At 40.9% G+C, this 16,314-nt stretch overlaps 1 protein-coding gene across 2 annotated transcripts in view; it reads left to right on the top strand.

Annotated features, from left to right (window-relative positions):
* Window positions 1–973: 973 nt before the first annotated feature.
* The window catches only part of YAF2 (YY1 associated factor 2), a 46,651-nt gene continuing 31,310 nt past the window's right edge, over window positions 974–16,314 (top strand). The window contains exons 1-2 of one of the 2 annotated variants that reach the window (XM_061639943.1): window positions 974–1,257; window positions 1,659–1,784. In XM_061639943.1, the coding sequence (XP_061495927.1) occupies window positions 1,232–1,257; window positions 1,659–1,784 (152 nt within the window). In that variant the 5' untranslated portion in view covers window positions 974–1,231. Of the gene's footprint in view, window positions 1,258–1,317; window positions 1,427–1,658; window positions 1,785–16,314 lie in introns of those variants that run through there. The other variant, XM_061639944.1, reaches the window with a different exon arrangement.

Below are 16,314 nucleotides of genomic sequence, written 5' to 3' on the forward strand. Positions count from 1 at the left end.
ACACATGACATTTACTTTGTAGTTTGGCCTTGAGTTGAAGGTCCCCCACCCACAAATGCAAATGCAAGGCCCCTGATCTGGATTGGGAGCCTAGCATGGAGTGTAGAGGAGCTTTGACTTTATTTGAAAAACCACCCACATGAATGTGCCCACATTTAAAATGCAGTTTCAGAGGCCCTACTTGTTTGCCTGCCTTTAAGAGCAATTTGGCTGGTGGGTAAGAGAGACTGGGCCTTCTCAGTGGTAGCTCCTACCCTGTATAATTCCCTTCTGAGATAGATATGGGTGGCTCCTTCAGTTTAACCTTTTAAAGTTTCCTTGGAGTTTAATTGAAATGTTTTGATGGGAGTTGCTATTTTTTTAAAAAAAGTAAAGTTTTACTGCAAACTGAATTGTATTTTTTAATGTTTGCATTTAATTGAATTATGTATTTATGTAAACCACCGAAAGACTATAGTCTTGAAAGGTGGCTTAGAAATATTTGAAATAAAGAACATATACCGAGCTATGGTCACAGTGTGGATCACCACCCCCACCCACCCATTCGGTCACTGCAATTTTTATAGGGGAGTAAAAGCACGGAATCCAAGGTTTTGAGATTTAAGGGTTACATTATGAGTGAAGCGGGAATTCTAATCCGAAATCTAGTCTCAGACTGAAACTAGGATGGTGGCGGCGGTTGTAGTTATTTGGTGCTGATTGTGCGGCACATGAAAGGATATGCTTTTTGGGGGGTGGGGGAGGGAAGAGTACAACGGGCGAGTGTGTGTGCGAAGGCTGCCTGCGAAGGCCAGAGATAGGAGCAGCGACTCGTATCACCAGAGCTCCGTTTCCTTCTCGTCGTCCAGCCCCTCTTGCTGCAGCCCGAGTCAGCGAAACCTACTCAGCATTGTCACCGTTGCTGTCTGGGCGCCTCGGCCTTGGCCTAGCTGCGGGCTCTCGCTGGTTGGCGACGGGGGGACACGTGAGGGAGAAGGGGGGGAGGAGAAGCGGCGGGGGAGGCGGCAGCAGTAGGAGTCCCCCCGACAGCTGTAGTGGCGACGAAGGCGGCGGCGTTGGCCGCAGTAAGCAGCGAACGGTAGTTGTTCGCGGCAGCACCTCCTCCTCCTCCTCCTCCCTCTTCTCGCTGGGTCCCTCCGATACAGAGGCAGCCCCCGCCTCTCCGCTCGCTCCTCCTTATTGACAAATACACAAAGGGCCGCGCCGGGCTGGAGACGCGTCTGGAGCCGGCATGGGAGACAAGAAGAGCCCCACAAGGTGAGGAGAGAGCGACGGAAGGCAACGAGGCAGGCAAGAAGGGGCGGCCTCAGTCAGGCCGGTGTTGAGGGGGAAGACGGCGGCGCCACTGTTGAGGGGGCTGCTTCTTTCCCCCCCTCCTCCCCTGCCAAAGCCTTTGGCGCCCCCCAACGTAATAGAAGCGATGGCGGTGAGCGGGCGCGGGTGGTGGGGCTGGGGCGACAACTAAGAGGTAGTCGGCGATAAGCGGTGGCGGCCAGCGCCGCCGGAACAGAACGAGGCCCTTAACGAGGGTGGGAGGGAGAGAGCGAAAGAGACCGACCGACCGCGGCGATGTCTTGTTTTGTGTCTTAAACCTTCTTCTCTCTTTCCCCTCCTCCCTCTCTTCCTCCTCCTTATCCCCCCCCCTTTTTGGGGGGTAGGCCGAAGCGGCAGCCAAAACCCTCCTCAGACGAGGGCTATTGGGACTGCAGTGTGTGCACCTTCCGGAACAGTGCTGAGGCCTTCAAGTGCATGATGTGCGATGTGAGGAAGGGCACTTCCACCCGGTGAGTGAGCGGCCAAGAGGCCTGGACTGACACCCACATCCCCAGGCAAAGCGGTGGTGGGAGCGTGTGGGGAGAAAGCTGTGCTGGCTAAGGAGAGGCACCCGGGACTACCGCTAGGAAGAAGCGCAAAGCCGGCGGCTGCCACCATCAGAGAGCCACCAGGGCAGGCTTATTATTTATTGCTCTCCCTCCCTTTTCGGGAGAAGGTGACAGTAGAGAGTGGATGCGCTGCAGCGGCAGAAGCTCTCTTCGTCGTCTTCCCTTTCTTCTATTCTCATTCCCCCTCCAAGAAACATGGGTTTTTTTCCAGCTGAGAGATGATTTTTCTACTTAAGACACAAAATCTTCACTGCCCTCCATACCACTGTGGTTCAATATTTGCCAGTCATGCAGGCTAGAAAAGGATAGAAAATAAGCTGGTTTCCCCTCAGCATTTTTTGCTGTATCGCACAAATAGTGCCCATGTCTGAAGTGCTTCATGTTTGTTTTATCCTGCTCATGGGATATATTATTACTTATATTTTTAAATGCTTAAACTGACCAAATATGAATGTGACCCATTGTACAAAATGTGCAAAAATACTCATTTTCTGTTGAAGAAAGGGCAGAAACAGATCAGATTTGTAATTTTATTTTTGAGGCAAATGAGTGCCTGCTTTAGCCTGCTGTCTTTAGTTCACTTAAAGGATGCTTTTTGTAATTATTTACTATGGTGGATTGGAATAGTGTGAGGAGTCAGCAAAGACTTGAATGTTTTCGTTGATATTATTCTTGCTGATATTGTTTACCAACAAAATGCACATCATAATGTTGAGTGGGATATATGTGAGGAGTACAGGATCCCTTGAGGTATCTGCCGTTGAGAACTGGGGAATGTCACTGCTAATGTGATTAGTTGGTGCAAATTGCCAGCTACTGTTGTGGGCTGAGCATGGTGGGGGAACATGTCTTTACTCAAGCAGTGGTGGAAGGAGGAGTTGTTTCATTCAGCACCTTAAAAGCACAAAGTTGCTGACTGGGTAGCAGATCCTGGCATGAACTGTTGATGGCTGCAGAAGCTGCTAGCTAGTCAGCAACTGGGCATTTACACAGTGCTGACTAAGACATCCCTTGCTTCCACTCTGGTCTTCCAATGGTTACCTGTGAGGTCTAGGAACTTAAAGCATACATATTTTCCACCTCTTGCTCTTGTCTCCCATGTTTTACTCCTACCTTCCAAAGTTAGGTTTTTCTGTATGTTAGGTTTCTGTATGTTAGGTTTTTCTGTATGCCCTTCATGCTCCTCCAGTGGTGGCAGATGCTTCTTATTAGAGGACTATCTCACCAGCTGTTTTTGGGACTGGGCCACGCATAGGCCTAGGTCAGGTTTTCCCCTCAGTGCAGTAATGTCTTCCTGGAGGAATATAAAATCTATTTACATAGATTAAGTGAAACGAAGGAAGGAATTGTCAGGGATACTTGGGGGCGGGTGAGAGAGCTAAATCTGTTCCCTGCCCCTGGTGACACCTAGCTATTAAAAATAAAATCTGGTCCTATCCTCACAGCTGTGTTGTGATTTCAGTTTCTTGGTCACAACAAATTGTGACAAACTGTTAGGAGATGGCTTCTTTATATATAGATATTAATTTTATTATCAGCAATATTTCTGCCCATTTACAGTTAACACATGGCATTTATTATACCTCTTATAGATTAGATGCATTTCAGTGCATGGCAAATTCTATGTGATCAAAATATAGAAAACTTGCACATTAGGAAAAATGTGAAAGCACTTAAGAGTCTAATCCTGCTATCAGTTACGGGTTTATTAAAACCCAGTGACTGAGATTTAATGCACTGGAACATATGCATGGATGAATGAATATTTATTTACTTGACATTTATATGCTACTTTTTCTACACCCATTGTGGTTTACAGAGCAAATAAAACATAATTTTAAGCAACAGCATTAATGACAATATAAAACAATATACCTAGACATAAAAACAGACATTAATATCCAAATGCCAAGCGAAATAGATACCTTGTAAACCTTATGTAAGGCAGAGACAGAATAACACCTTCTCCTATCAATAAGGGGAACAATCCATAGCCTCAGGGCAAGTGTTCCAAAGGCCATCATCTTGGTAGCTACTGTTGTTTAAGAAGTGAAGGTATACAAGGTCTGATCCCTTGAGTGTATGTGGCACAAGGGCTGATATAGGGGAAGGTAGTCTCTTTGGGTCTTGAGCTCTAAAGATCTTTAAAAGTAAGCATCAGCAGTGAATTGATGCAGGAAAGATGTTAGCAGTTTGATACAGTTGCTGCAACATGATTGAATATGCTCACAGCTTCCAAAGTTCATTAGGAGGCAGGTGGTAGCATTCTACACCAGCTGCAAAATAATCTTCAAGGTAGTCCTAATGTAACACACTTTACACTAGTCATTACAATAGTCAGTCCTGGACATAACAAAATAATGCATCAGTATAACCAGGTCTCTGTTCTCTAAGAAGATACTGGGCCTAGGAAGAGGATAAAAAGGGTTCCTTGCAACCATTACTATATTTATCCAAAAGCAAGGCAGAATTGAAGAGCCCCGTAGATTGTGAATCTGTTCTGATGAGGATATTTCAAGTCCCATCTATCACAGGCCTACTAACTCCTCCCAAAGCCTAGTGATTCCTCTGTCTTCTCTGGAATTGGATTTAGCCTGTTTAATGTTGTCCATTTGACCATAGGCTTGACACTTAATTAAGGCAGCACCTCCTGGGTATTTGGTTAAAGAATCTATAGCTGGATGTCATCAATGTACATCAACCACACTCAGTCTTCAAAGCTCTAGATTAGGAGTGTCTAACCCCCAACTCGGGCCTGATGCCATCCCTGAGTAAATTTTTCTGCCTCTTCCCAACCTGCCAATTTGGGGAATAGTGAAAAGAAAAAGAAAGTGGACACAGCACTGGGGTGGACAGAGAGCCAGTGTGGTGTAGTGGACTGTGACCTGGGAGACCATGGTTCAAATCCCTACTTGGCCATGAAACTCACTGGGTGTGCTTGGGCCAGTCACTAGCTCAGCCTAACCTACCTCATAGGGTTGTATTGAGGGTAAAATGGAGAGGTGAAGAAACGTGTGCCACCTTGAGCTCCTTGGAGGAAAAGTGGGATATAAATGCAACAAATAAATAATAATAGTCTCCACCTAGTGCAGCGTCCTTATGGGATAGATTGCCCTCTCTCTGGCCATCAGATTGCCGATTTGATGAGCAGGGAGGGGGTGATAACCCCTCTTATCCATCTGATCTGCATGGATCAACTAAAGGGGTCTACATTTTGTGTCCTCTGTATGTGTTGTGAAAGAATAGGGTGGCCATACCCATCTTTGGCATGCAACTGCCAGAGGATTAGCAAAGGGTTAATGCAGTCCTTGGGGGGGGAAAAGAGGCTAGCCACCAGATGATCTTTTAAAACATTGAGCACTGTACAGCAGCACCTACCAATTCCCATAAGGCTGAACTAGTATCCCCTATGAGCCAATTGAAAAAGTCATGGGAGAACAACATACACGACCCTTCCTGGAGGGTCGAACCCAGAAGGTAATACTCGGAGACTCCTGCTCAGCCCCCTGGCCTTTGACCTGCGGGGTTCCACAGGGCTCTATTTTGTCTCCTTTGTTATTTAACATCTATATGAAGCCCCTGGGTGAGGTCATCCGGAGGTTTGGAGTTCATTACCATCAATATGCAGATGACACCCAGCTTTATTTCTCCTTTCCCCCTGATGCCAAGGAAGCTGTTCGACCCCTGAACCAGTGCCTGTCCTCAGTGATGGATTGGATGAAGGTGAACAAGTTGAAATTAAATCCAGACAAGACAGAAATGCTCTTCGTCAGTCATAGGGCTAAACTAGAAACGTGGAATGTACCTGTGTTAGACGGGGTTACACTCCCCCTGAAGACTCAAGTCTGCAGCTTGGGTGTGCTTCTGGACTCGGCTTTGAACCTGGAAGCTCAGCTTTCTGCTGTGTCCAGGAGCGCTTTTGCCCAGTTAAGACTGGTTCGCCAGCTGCGCCCGTTTTTAGAGATGTCGGATCTGACGAAGGTAACTTACGCCTTAGTTACATCCCGGCTTGACTACTGCAACGCACTCTACGTGGGGCTGCCTTTGAAGACAGTTTGGAAGCTTAAATTAGTTCAACGTGCAGCAGTAAGAATGCTGACGGGCTGACATTCGTGCCCATACAACCCCCCTGTTGCAACAGCTTCACTGGTTGCCGATTTGCTTCCGGACTCAATTCAAGGTGCTGGTGTTGCCCTTTAAAGCCCTTCACGGCCTGGGCCCTGTCTATCTGTCTGATCGGTTGTCTTCTTATGAACCCCCCGTTCTCTCAGGTCCTCCGATAATTCTTTCCTTAGGATACCGTCATCCACACAAGTTCATCTTTCAGGAACCAGGGACAGGGCGTTCTCTGTTATCGCCCCTAGACTCTGGAATTCCTTGCTAATAGAGGTCCGGTCGGCCTCCTCGCTTCCGGCATTCCGTCGCCAGGTCAAGACGTTCCTTTTCCATCTCGCATTTAACCTGGACTGAGGAATAGGAAATCTCTTGACCATGAGAGACTATGGAGTAATGATGTTTATTTTACTGTATATAGTTTTACTATTTTAACCTTATCTTATAAGTTTGTATTATGGTTGTATGTCTTGTTTTTATAAGGTATTTTTCGTCTATGTTCTTTTATTATAGAGTTGTTCGCCGCTCTGAGCTTTCCAGGAAGATAGAGCGGCATAGAAATGTTTTAAATAAATAAATAAATGAATGAATGGAACATGCATGTCTATGCAAGATTGCAGTTTTGCATCTTGATCCTATACAGATCCCATGGAATTTAATTTATCTTACTCTCAAGTAAGAAGGCATATGTTTGCAGCCCCTAATTAATTACCTAACGAAAATAATTAACAGGACTTATAGGATGCAATTTTATAATAAAAATAATGCCTTCATTTTGTATATTACAAAATTAGTGTATCAAAGATTATTCAATTCAGTAGAGTGGAGATTTAGAAAAAATGATTCAGGTTGATGATTCCATAATTTGTTGATATTGCTCCTTCTACATGCCTCATTTATTTACCTTACTATTTTTTGTAGCTTATTATGTAGGCATAATTGGTATTCACCAATTTCAGTGGACTAGTCATACTCAGAGTAGACACACTGAAATCTATGGACCTAAGTCAGTGGAAATGTGAAAATGCTGTGGACATAATATATCTCGACTTCAGCAAAGCTTTTGGCAGAGTACCCCATGTTATTCTGATAAGCAAGCTAACTAAATGTGAGCTGGGTGGAACAACTATCAGGCGGTTGTACAGTTGGCTACAGAATCATACTCAAAGAGTGCTTATCAATGGTTTCTTCTCAAACTGTGGGGAGGTAATGAGCCAGGTACCACAGGGCTCAGTTCTGTACCCAGTGCTCTTCAACATTTTTATTAATGACTTGGATGAGGAGGTGCAGGGAATGCTTATCAAATTTGCAGATGATACAAAATTGGGAGGGATAGGTAATACCCTGGAAGACAGAAACAAAATTCAAAGGAATCGTGATAGGCTGGAGCATTGGGCTGAAAACAATGAAATTTAACAGGGATAAGTGCAAAGTTCTACACCTAGGAAAAAGAAATCAAATGCAGTTATAAGATGGGGGACACTTGGCTCAGCAATACTACATGTGAGAAGAATCTTGGAATTGTTGATCACAAGCTGAATACGAGCCAACAGTGCATGTGGCTGCAAAAAAGACAAATGATGTTTTAGGCTGCATTAACAGAAGTATAGTTTCCAAATCACGTGAAGCATTAGTTCTCCTTTATTCGGCACTGGTTAGGCCTCATCTTGAGTACTGTATCCAGTTCTGGACACCACACTTAAGAACGCAGACTAACTGGAACAGGTTCAGAGGAGGGTGACAAAGATGATCAGGGGACTGGAAACAAAGCCCTATGAGGAGAGACTGGAAGAACTGGACATGTTTAGCCTTGAGAAGACTGAGGGGAGATATAATAGCACTCTTCAAGTACTTGAAAGGTTGCTTCACAGAGTAGGTCCAGGATATCTTCTCAATCATCCCAGAGTGCAGGACACAGAATAATGGGCTCATGTTACAGGAAACCAGATTTCGACTGAACGTCAATAAAAAACTTCCTAACTGTTAGAGCAATACAACAATGGAACCAACCACCTAGGGAGGTGTTGGGCTCTCCAACACTGGAGGCCTTCAAGAGGCAGCTGAACAGCCACCTGTCAGGTATGCTTTAATTTAGATTCCTGCATTGAGCAGGGGGCTGGACTTGATGGTCTTATAGGCCCCGTCCAACTGTACCATTCTGTGATTCTATGACTAACTTAAGTGCACTAATATTAGTGGGTGTACTCTTACAGTATTTTTTATTGAATTTATATCCTGCCTGTCCTCCTGAAGGAGCTTGACTTAGTCAGATACCACGCTATGAATTTTCAGTAAACATTGAGCTAGCCAGATCTTTCTAACCCCTGTATTCTTTTAGCTTGCCTCTGTTTAATGTTTTCTACCAATATCATAGTTAACAGTTTGCTGAGTGAAATAAATACATAAAGCAGATTTGGCACCAAGGGCTATTTTTTCTAGTCACTAGAAACCTGCCTGGTGTTCTATATTGCTTCATTCTTGCTTTATTACTACTCAGCTGCATCACAATTTTCTCCTAGTATGTCTTTGGAGATATTAAATATTTGAATAAGTGACAGATTTGGAAGAACTGCCTTGCTGGATTAGATCAAGATTAATCTAGTTCAGCATGCTGTTTCGAACAGCAGCCAGCCAGATGCCTCTGAAAGCTTACAAGCAGGATATTATGTTACAGCCATCTCTTTTAGTTTTGTTTCCACTGTGATAATCAGATACATTGCCACTGAACATGAAGGTTCCATTTATTTATCATGGCTAATTAATAGATAAATGTTTCTATTCTTTCTTAAGCGCCAGGTGAGCTAATGGGCTTCATCACATCTTGTAATAGTGAATAACATTAAATTATACATGACATGAAGAGTGTAATATATTCCAAACTGCAAATATAGCCTGGTTGTGCATATTTGCTCTCAGTTTGGTGGGCAGGAGTATAGGTAGAACTTGTTGTTATGACCCCAGTGGAAGACATACAAAATAGGTATGGTTCTGTTGGTGAAATGGGTATGTGAGGTCAGGAATCTAGTAAGATATGAAAATGACCATTGGCTACCTTTCCATTTTGCATATATGCATTTCCTTATATTCAAATGATTTCATCCTTCCTCATGCACCAAAGTTTGTACAAGAAAAGCTATTGGCACCAAATTGGCATAGAAATCTGTATGTTCTGGTTGTGCATTTGTTAAAAGAGTCCAGGCACAAAGATCACAGAGTCCCATCTCTTCTTCTCCCTTTTTGAGGAGGGAGGATTCAGTGCAAGCACTGTTCCTTATACGGCTAGTTATGTGGTTGGTGGGAGAAGGTGGGACTCTAAATGAGCTGTGGGTGATAATTATTTTGTGCCTTATTAGGCACAAATTATTAAAGTTCAGAGTAGTTTTCAACGTACAAATTAAGTTACATTGTCTTGTATTTACATCAGGAAATAGTGTTTTATTGTGTAGATAATTGCTTCAGAAATGAATGAAAATTATTATTGCTATCCATCAATAAATCATTTTACTTTTCACTTCACTTTATAGTCAGACATAGATTTTGCAGTATGAGATTTGTGAGACTGCATTCAGTTGTGATAAACCATTGTTTCTATAATCAGACTTGTTAGAATATTGATGGTTTGAATTTGATATATACATTTTGATACAAAATTTGATACATATACTTTATACATAGAGTTTCAATAAACTGATGAATTTGGTGGGAATGAGTTTAGTGAATATGGAAATGGTCAGGCATATTCATGATTTTTTGCATAAAATATAAAGGTAAATTTAGAAAAAGGCAAAATATTTCAAAGTTGTGCTGTTATTGTGTACAAGATGATTTGACTTTACCTGTGGCAATCATATCTATATCTAACTATCTTCTATTCATACATATTCAGGCAATTATTCTGTAGCCGTACATAGCTCTAGGATGAATCTGTATAGAGTTGTAATGTCAGGTCTTTAGCAGCTATGTTGATAGTGTTTTCTAAATTTGCACTTAAAGGACATTACATGCTATCCATTCAAATCAGACTTAGTGTAAATAGATTTTGCAGGTCTGAAACCATATTTACTGTTTGAATGTGAGAAGATCAGTATTCTGTAACGTGTGGTGTCATAACTGCCAGGTGATACAATGAACAAATTCCCTTGCTATTATGCTTTTGAGGATAAGTACTTTCTGTGTGGTACTGATAGCCTCAGATGGTTCCCAAAGGGCATTGGTTTGCATTGTAAAACCACTGCCAAATGTTGCACTAGGCTACATAGCAATCTATCAAACTTTCAGTGGTGAGAAATGGTTGCAATTATGTCTTCAGAAATTTGCAGTTTCAGTTTATTATGTATTATATATATGTGATTGCTAAGTATTAGTGTTCATTTACTTTATTCTGGATTATATGACAGATATGAACACTGATGAAATTTAATGAATTATATTGTAAAATAAAGATGAATTGTAAAAGTGCCTGTACACTTTTAAAAGTGAGAATATTTGTACATGAAAATTTAATAAAAATTCAATTAAAATAAATCAAGTAACTGCAATGTTTTCACAGAATAAATCTATGGTTCAGCAATAACTGTGATAATCATGTTAGGGCACTTTTAGATTTCCTGCTTGTCTTCATAAAGACATCTGCTGAGAGCAGAATGCTGGACTTGAACAATCATTGGTATGATCCAGCAGAGGGCTTCTCATGTTTTTGGAAAACATGGGAGTTATGTAAAAATCTATCAGGTGCTATTTAATTTTTATATAACAATGTTATACTTCAACATTTATGCCTTCATCCAGTTCTACTGGCTCCAGAATGTTGACAGGATGCGTATCTGGAAGTGCATTCTGTTGAAAGCAATCCAGTATTTAGATGCACATCTAATATATACTCATAGTAATCATATCTATATATGATCTGTGGGCAGAAGCCATTTGTACATGCCCATCTGTGTAGACTGGAACTTGAGAATATATCTAGTTAATGTTATATCTCTGGCAATGTTATTTTGTTTGGTGGATTTTGAGATAGGATATATCTACAATAAAATGTTAATTTTTAGAAGAAATTATTTCAGTTGGTGGCACTCTTCCTTTAGGTTGGTATCAAATCAATGCTTGCAACAAAACTTGGAATATTATGGTTTAGCATCCTTTATATCTGCTAATTTAAAAAACCTTGAAAATATTGGTGTATGATATTTTGCGGGTTGCCTTGAGTTTTCTGTGCTTCCAAAAATTACACAGCCATGAGGGTGGCTGTATACTAAAGCCAGCATGGATTTTTCACATTCCACCATGTTAAATTGAAAATACACCCCATGTCATTCTGCTGCTTCCCATAAACTCATTTCAAAACAAAATCTTACAAAACATATAGTCCTGAACTCAGAAACACTTGCTTAACAATAACAATAAACATGCAAATGATGCCTTTTCCCTCCCTCTCCCCCTTCCACCTCCCTCCCCTCTCTCTTCCCCCTCTCCCCTTCAGCCTCCCTCCCCATGATCAGTTTCACCTATCCTAAGCTTGATTACATGGGAGTAAATCCCATTGAACACAATAAGCATGTAAATGATCAAACCTGCCTTCCCCCATCTACCTGCTCCCCTCCCTTCCCTCTGCCCCCATGGTAAGTTTCACATACCCTAAACATAATTGCAGAGGAATAAATCCCATTGAACTCAAAAAGCATGCAAATGATTGATCTATTCTTAGTAACCTTGCACGGGAATCAGATTCCATTTCTTACCTCCCGGATTAAAAAGCAGAGAAATTCATTAATGGGGGGGGAGGGAACCTTGCGGTTTAAGAATGTACCTATAGCCAACAGATATTTCTATCAAACTTTAAAAAGCAGGGAAATTGGGCAGCTATAGTGAATGCACCAGGGGAGCACGAGACGTGACCTCCTCTTTGAGATATTGTACTGCCTGACATATTCGTAAAAATGCAGACACAATTTGGGTTGGTCTTTCACAGTCCAATCCACTTCCTGTCTAGCTTGGAAGTATTTGGTAACGTGCCTTTGAGCATATAATGAATGGTAGCAACACCTGCAATCAGGACTACATCTCCAAAGATGGAGAATTACATTTTTTGAATGTTGTTGGTATTCTTCTTACTTTGCTTCTTTCTTGTGTTACCACTATTTCTACAGAGAATCTAACCTAGAAAATTATATTTTACTCATCATCTTATTCATCTTAGAAATCTGTGTCAAATTTATTTTTATTAATTTCAAAGCCTTTTTAATGATCATTGTGATACGATTTTGAAGACAGCCTTTTGTGTTTCAAACTGGAGGTTATATTCTATTTATGTTTTGGGTTCTTTAACAGTTGAATCTGAAACTGCAACTTTGATGTAAAATTAGACTGATTACCCTATGTTGCTACTTAAGCAATGAATCTAGCTGTTGGAAAAAACAAACAGGGCCTGCCCAAGATGCATGTGTTCAGCCTGTTATGCTCAAACCACTCCAGGAAGGGTAGGCACGGTTAATTAAAATCATACTATATATGTATATATTATAGAATATATATAAATATATTCTAGAAATTTGCTGGAATGTATTTCACCTCCCACTGTTTTATCTTGTGCAAACAGAGACACTTCTCATGACCACTGGAGGCTATTCTGCAGAATAGTCAGTGCCATTATTCTATAATTGTTTTTGAGGGTTTTTTTGTGTAAATTATTGAAATTGTTGCTGTACTTCATATATTCACAGAAACAGAAGCAAAAGAAAATAATTTACCATAGGAAATTTCACTAAAATTACAAAGTAAATCAAACATATTTAAGTGAATATCTGAACTACATCAGCTCTCTTAATATTGTTGCTGCCTCTCTGCTAAAGCAAGATCAGCACAGCACATGTATTGTTTCTGTTATTGATTACAGGTGTTGCCACCACAGGCTGTCTTCATCATCATATGACATTGACCAATAAAAAGAGTTGAAATTAATAAAAATAAATTTGACCAGATTTCTAGGATGAATAATGAGCAATTTTCTAGGTTAGATCCCCTGTAGAAACAGCAGTAACACAGAAAAGAAGCAAAGTAAGAACGCCAACAAACACACAAAAATATAATTTTCCATCTTTGGAGATGGCAGGTGTTGCCACCACTCACCATATGCTCAGAGGTACATGTTGCCAAATTCTTCCAAGCTACACAGGAAATGGATTGGATTGTGAAAGACCAACTCAAATTGTGTTTGCACTTTTACAAATTTGTAGTGCAGTACAGTATATCAGAGAAGAGGTCAGGTCTCCTGCTCCCCTGGTGCATTCACTATAGCTGCCCAATTTCCCTGCTTTTAAAAGTTTGATAGAAATATCTGTTGGCTATAGGTACATTCTTAAACTGCAAGGGTTTTTTGCCTATTAGTGGTAGAAGAGTTGAGCCAATTTGTTTAATTTATTCTGTTACTAAGCTTAAGGTTTTAAAGAATTTGAGTGAAATTCAACAACGTGCATCCACCAGTAGAACAGACACTGTTGGCAGAATGGATTCCTCCCCACCTGCAGCCCCCCAATGCATACCCAAAGTCTAGTTGCAGAGTGGGGGACCATTCAAAACAAATGGGTGTGTGTGGGTATAGTTGAGCAATGGAGAAAAAGAGCAATTTAGAATACTGAAATGCTAATGCTTAACCACATAAATTTTATGTGTCTGGTTTCTAAACTTTCATCAGATTGTAGGCTTGCTTGCAAGTTGGTTCTAAAAAGCGAAATAGCTAGAAACATGTTGATTAAAATAGCAGATTTTTTCCAAGATATATTAGACAAAATATCAGCTTTCTTTATTCATTGAATGCATGTTTGTGTGTGCACGCTCGCACACAGTAGTGTGACGTAAGCTGTTTCCATCATTAGGGCTTATTTACCTATCAGGTACAGGTACAATAACTGTTAGATTTTAAATCAAAGGATTTTAGAACCTAAACTCTGTAAACACTTGTGAATAATTCTTGAATTGTCATTATTGCTCATCAAAGAAAGAAGCACAGCATTCCAACCTCCTCCTATGAAGAGGTCATCAGGTGACTGCATACAATCTCTGCATCTCACAATCTGACACAAAAGCAGGGAAAATTAAAATAAAATGATTGTTGTTGCTGTAGCCTTCTCCATCTGTTTTCATACCATGCACCAAAAGTATGTGGTCACACCTCAGAATATAAATTTTCACCCAGCATAGGCAGTGGACAGTTTTCGATGGCCATAAGCAGAATTCCTGAAATTCCATCTGCCTCTTCAGTGCCTTCCAACAACTGGAGAAGATAATTGGGAGTGGTAGTGGGAGGAAATATCTGACTCGGCTCTGCAGGAGAAAAGGGCCATAGAAATACATTAATTTCCAGTGCAATGCCCAAGTGCAAGAATACTGAAAGAGATGTTGGAGACAGAAAATTTGCACACCCTCTTTTCCTTGGAGAGAGTACAGAGATAAGTTGTTCCTTTATGTCTACTCTGATATTCTCCCACTTGGGATGATTTTAACAGAATATTCAAAGCAGTTTACAGTTGTTGAGAACTGGGAAATTTACTGAAAAAATACCTATTTTTTAAAAAATGCTAATGTGATTTTTGAAGTTGTGTTGTACAACCCCTTTCTCATATCTTTAAAATATCTATGGCTTCCAACAGGCATGTTTTACATTTGTATGAACTATGTCTTTTATTCATGTTTTGTGATACAAAGTATGATGGATAATTAATTAGAGTTCAGGTTTTGTGATACTAATTGAAGCATAGGATAATATTCCCTGATGTTGTGACCTTCTCTAAGGACATGTGATGTTAAAAGTTACATTGTTTTCTCTTTTTTGTGAAGACAGCTACAGGAGTCACTGAAGCCTGGATACATGGTTTGCTATTTGGTCTTCTAGGTCCCAGTAGTTTTGTTCAACCATTTCTATAACATGACATAGAGTTACTCCAAAGGGAGAATAAATGTATGCCAGAATAACATGAGACTAGTTGTGTGGGGAAGAATAGTTGAGGCAAGATGTCAAGAATGATTTGAAAGCTACTCTTTTAGATGAGTCTTGTATAGATCTCTGAGCATTGGGTCTTCATTCTTCTTGGTCCTTTTTGTATATATCTACAGATTCTGGGGTCTTAAAAAAGCCAGAAAAGAAAACTAGCTGTGTCACCTGCATGTTTCCAAATGTGCATACAATCACACGATAAACTTCTTCTGCCATTCTTTGGTTCTTCTTGTTCAGTATTTTCCACTTGGAAAATGGCTAATTGAAATGGCTTCATTACATTTTAAAGGGGCATTTTTTGGAAAAAGTTTAATATGTATACAGTGCCTTGCAAAAGTAATCAGACCTCTGACCAATTCTTTAATATTACTGAATTACAAATGGTACATTGTAATTTTGTTCTGTATAATATTTTATTTTGAAACACTGAAACTCAAAATCAATTATTGTAAGGTGACATTGGCTTTATGTTGGGAAATGTTTGTAAGAAACATAAAAAACTGAAACATGTTGCTTGCATAAGTATTCAACCCACACACATTAATATTTGGTAGAGCCATCTTTTGCTGCAATAACAGCGTTAACTCTTTTGGGGTAGATATGTACCAGCTTTGCACACAGTGTTGGAGAGATTTTGGCCCATTCTTCTTGGCAGATTTATTTCAGGTTGGTTGGACGTTGCTTATGGACTGTAATTTTCAAAGAGCGCCACAGATTCCCAGTGGGATTGAAATCAGGACTTTGACTGGGTCACTGTAGGACATTCACCTTTTTTGTTCTTGAGCCACTCCAATGTTGCTTTGGCTTTGTGCTTGGGATCACTGTACTGCTGAAAAGTGAATTTCCTCCCAAGCTTCAGTTTTTTAGTGGACTGAAGCAGGTTCTCTTGCAGTATTTCCCTGTATTTTGCTCCATCCATTCTTTCTTCCATTTTAACAAGATGCTGCTACTACCATACTTCACTGTAGGGATGGTATGTCTTGAGGCATGGGCAGTATTAGGTTTGCGCCACACATAGCACTTTGAGTTTTGGCCAAAAAGCTCTATCTTGGTCTTATCTGACAACAAAACCTTTTCCTACATCTCAGTTGGGGCACTCTCATGCTTTCTGGCAAATTCCAGACGTGCTTTCAGATGGTACTTTCTGAGCAACAGCTTCTTTCTTGCCAGCTTCCCATACAGACCAGTGTTATGCAGAGCTCTTATGGTTGACTGGTGCACCATTACTCCGCTCCCAGCCACTGAACTCTGTAGTTCCTTCAAAGTGATTGTTGGCCTCTCTCTGGCTTCTCTCACAAGGCTCCTTGTTCGAGTGCTGAGTTTTGA

This window comes from Rhineura floridana, chromosome 8, assembly GCF_030035675.1.
Source record: "Rhineura floridana isolate rRhiFlo1 chromosome 8, rRhiFlo1.hap2, whole genome shotgun sequence".
NCBI classification, from domain to species: Eukaryota; Metazoa; Chordata; class Lepidosauria; order Squamata; family Rhineuridae; genus Rhineura; species Rhineura floridana.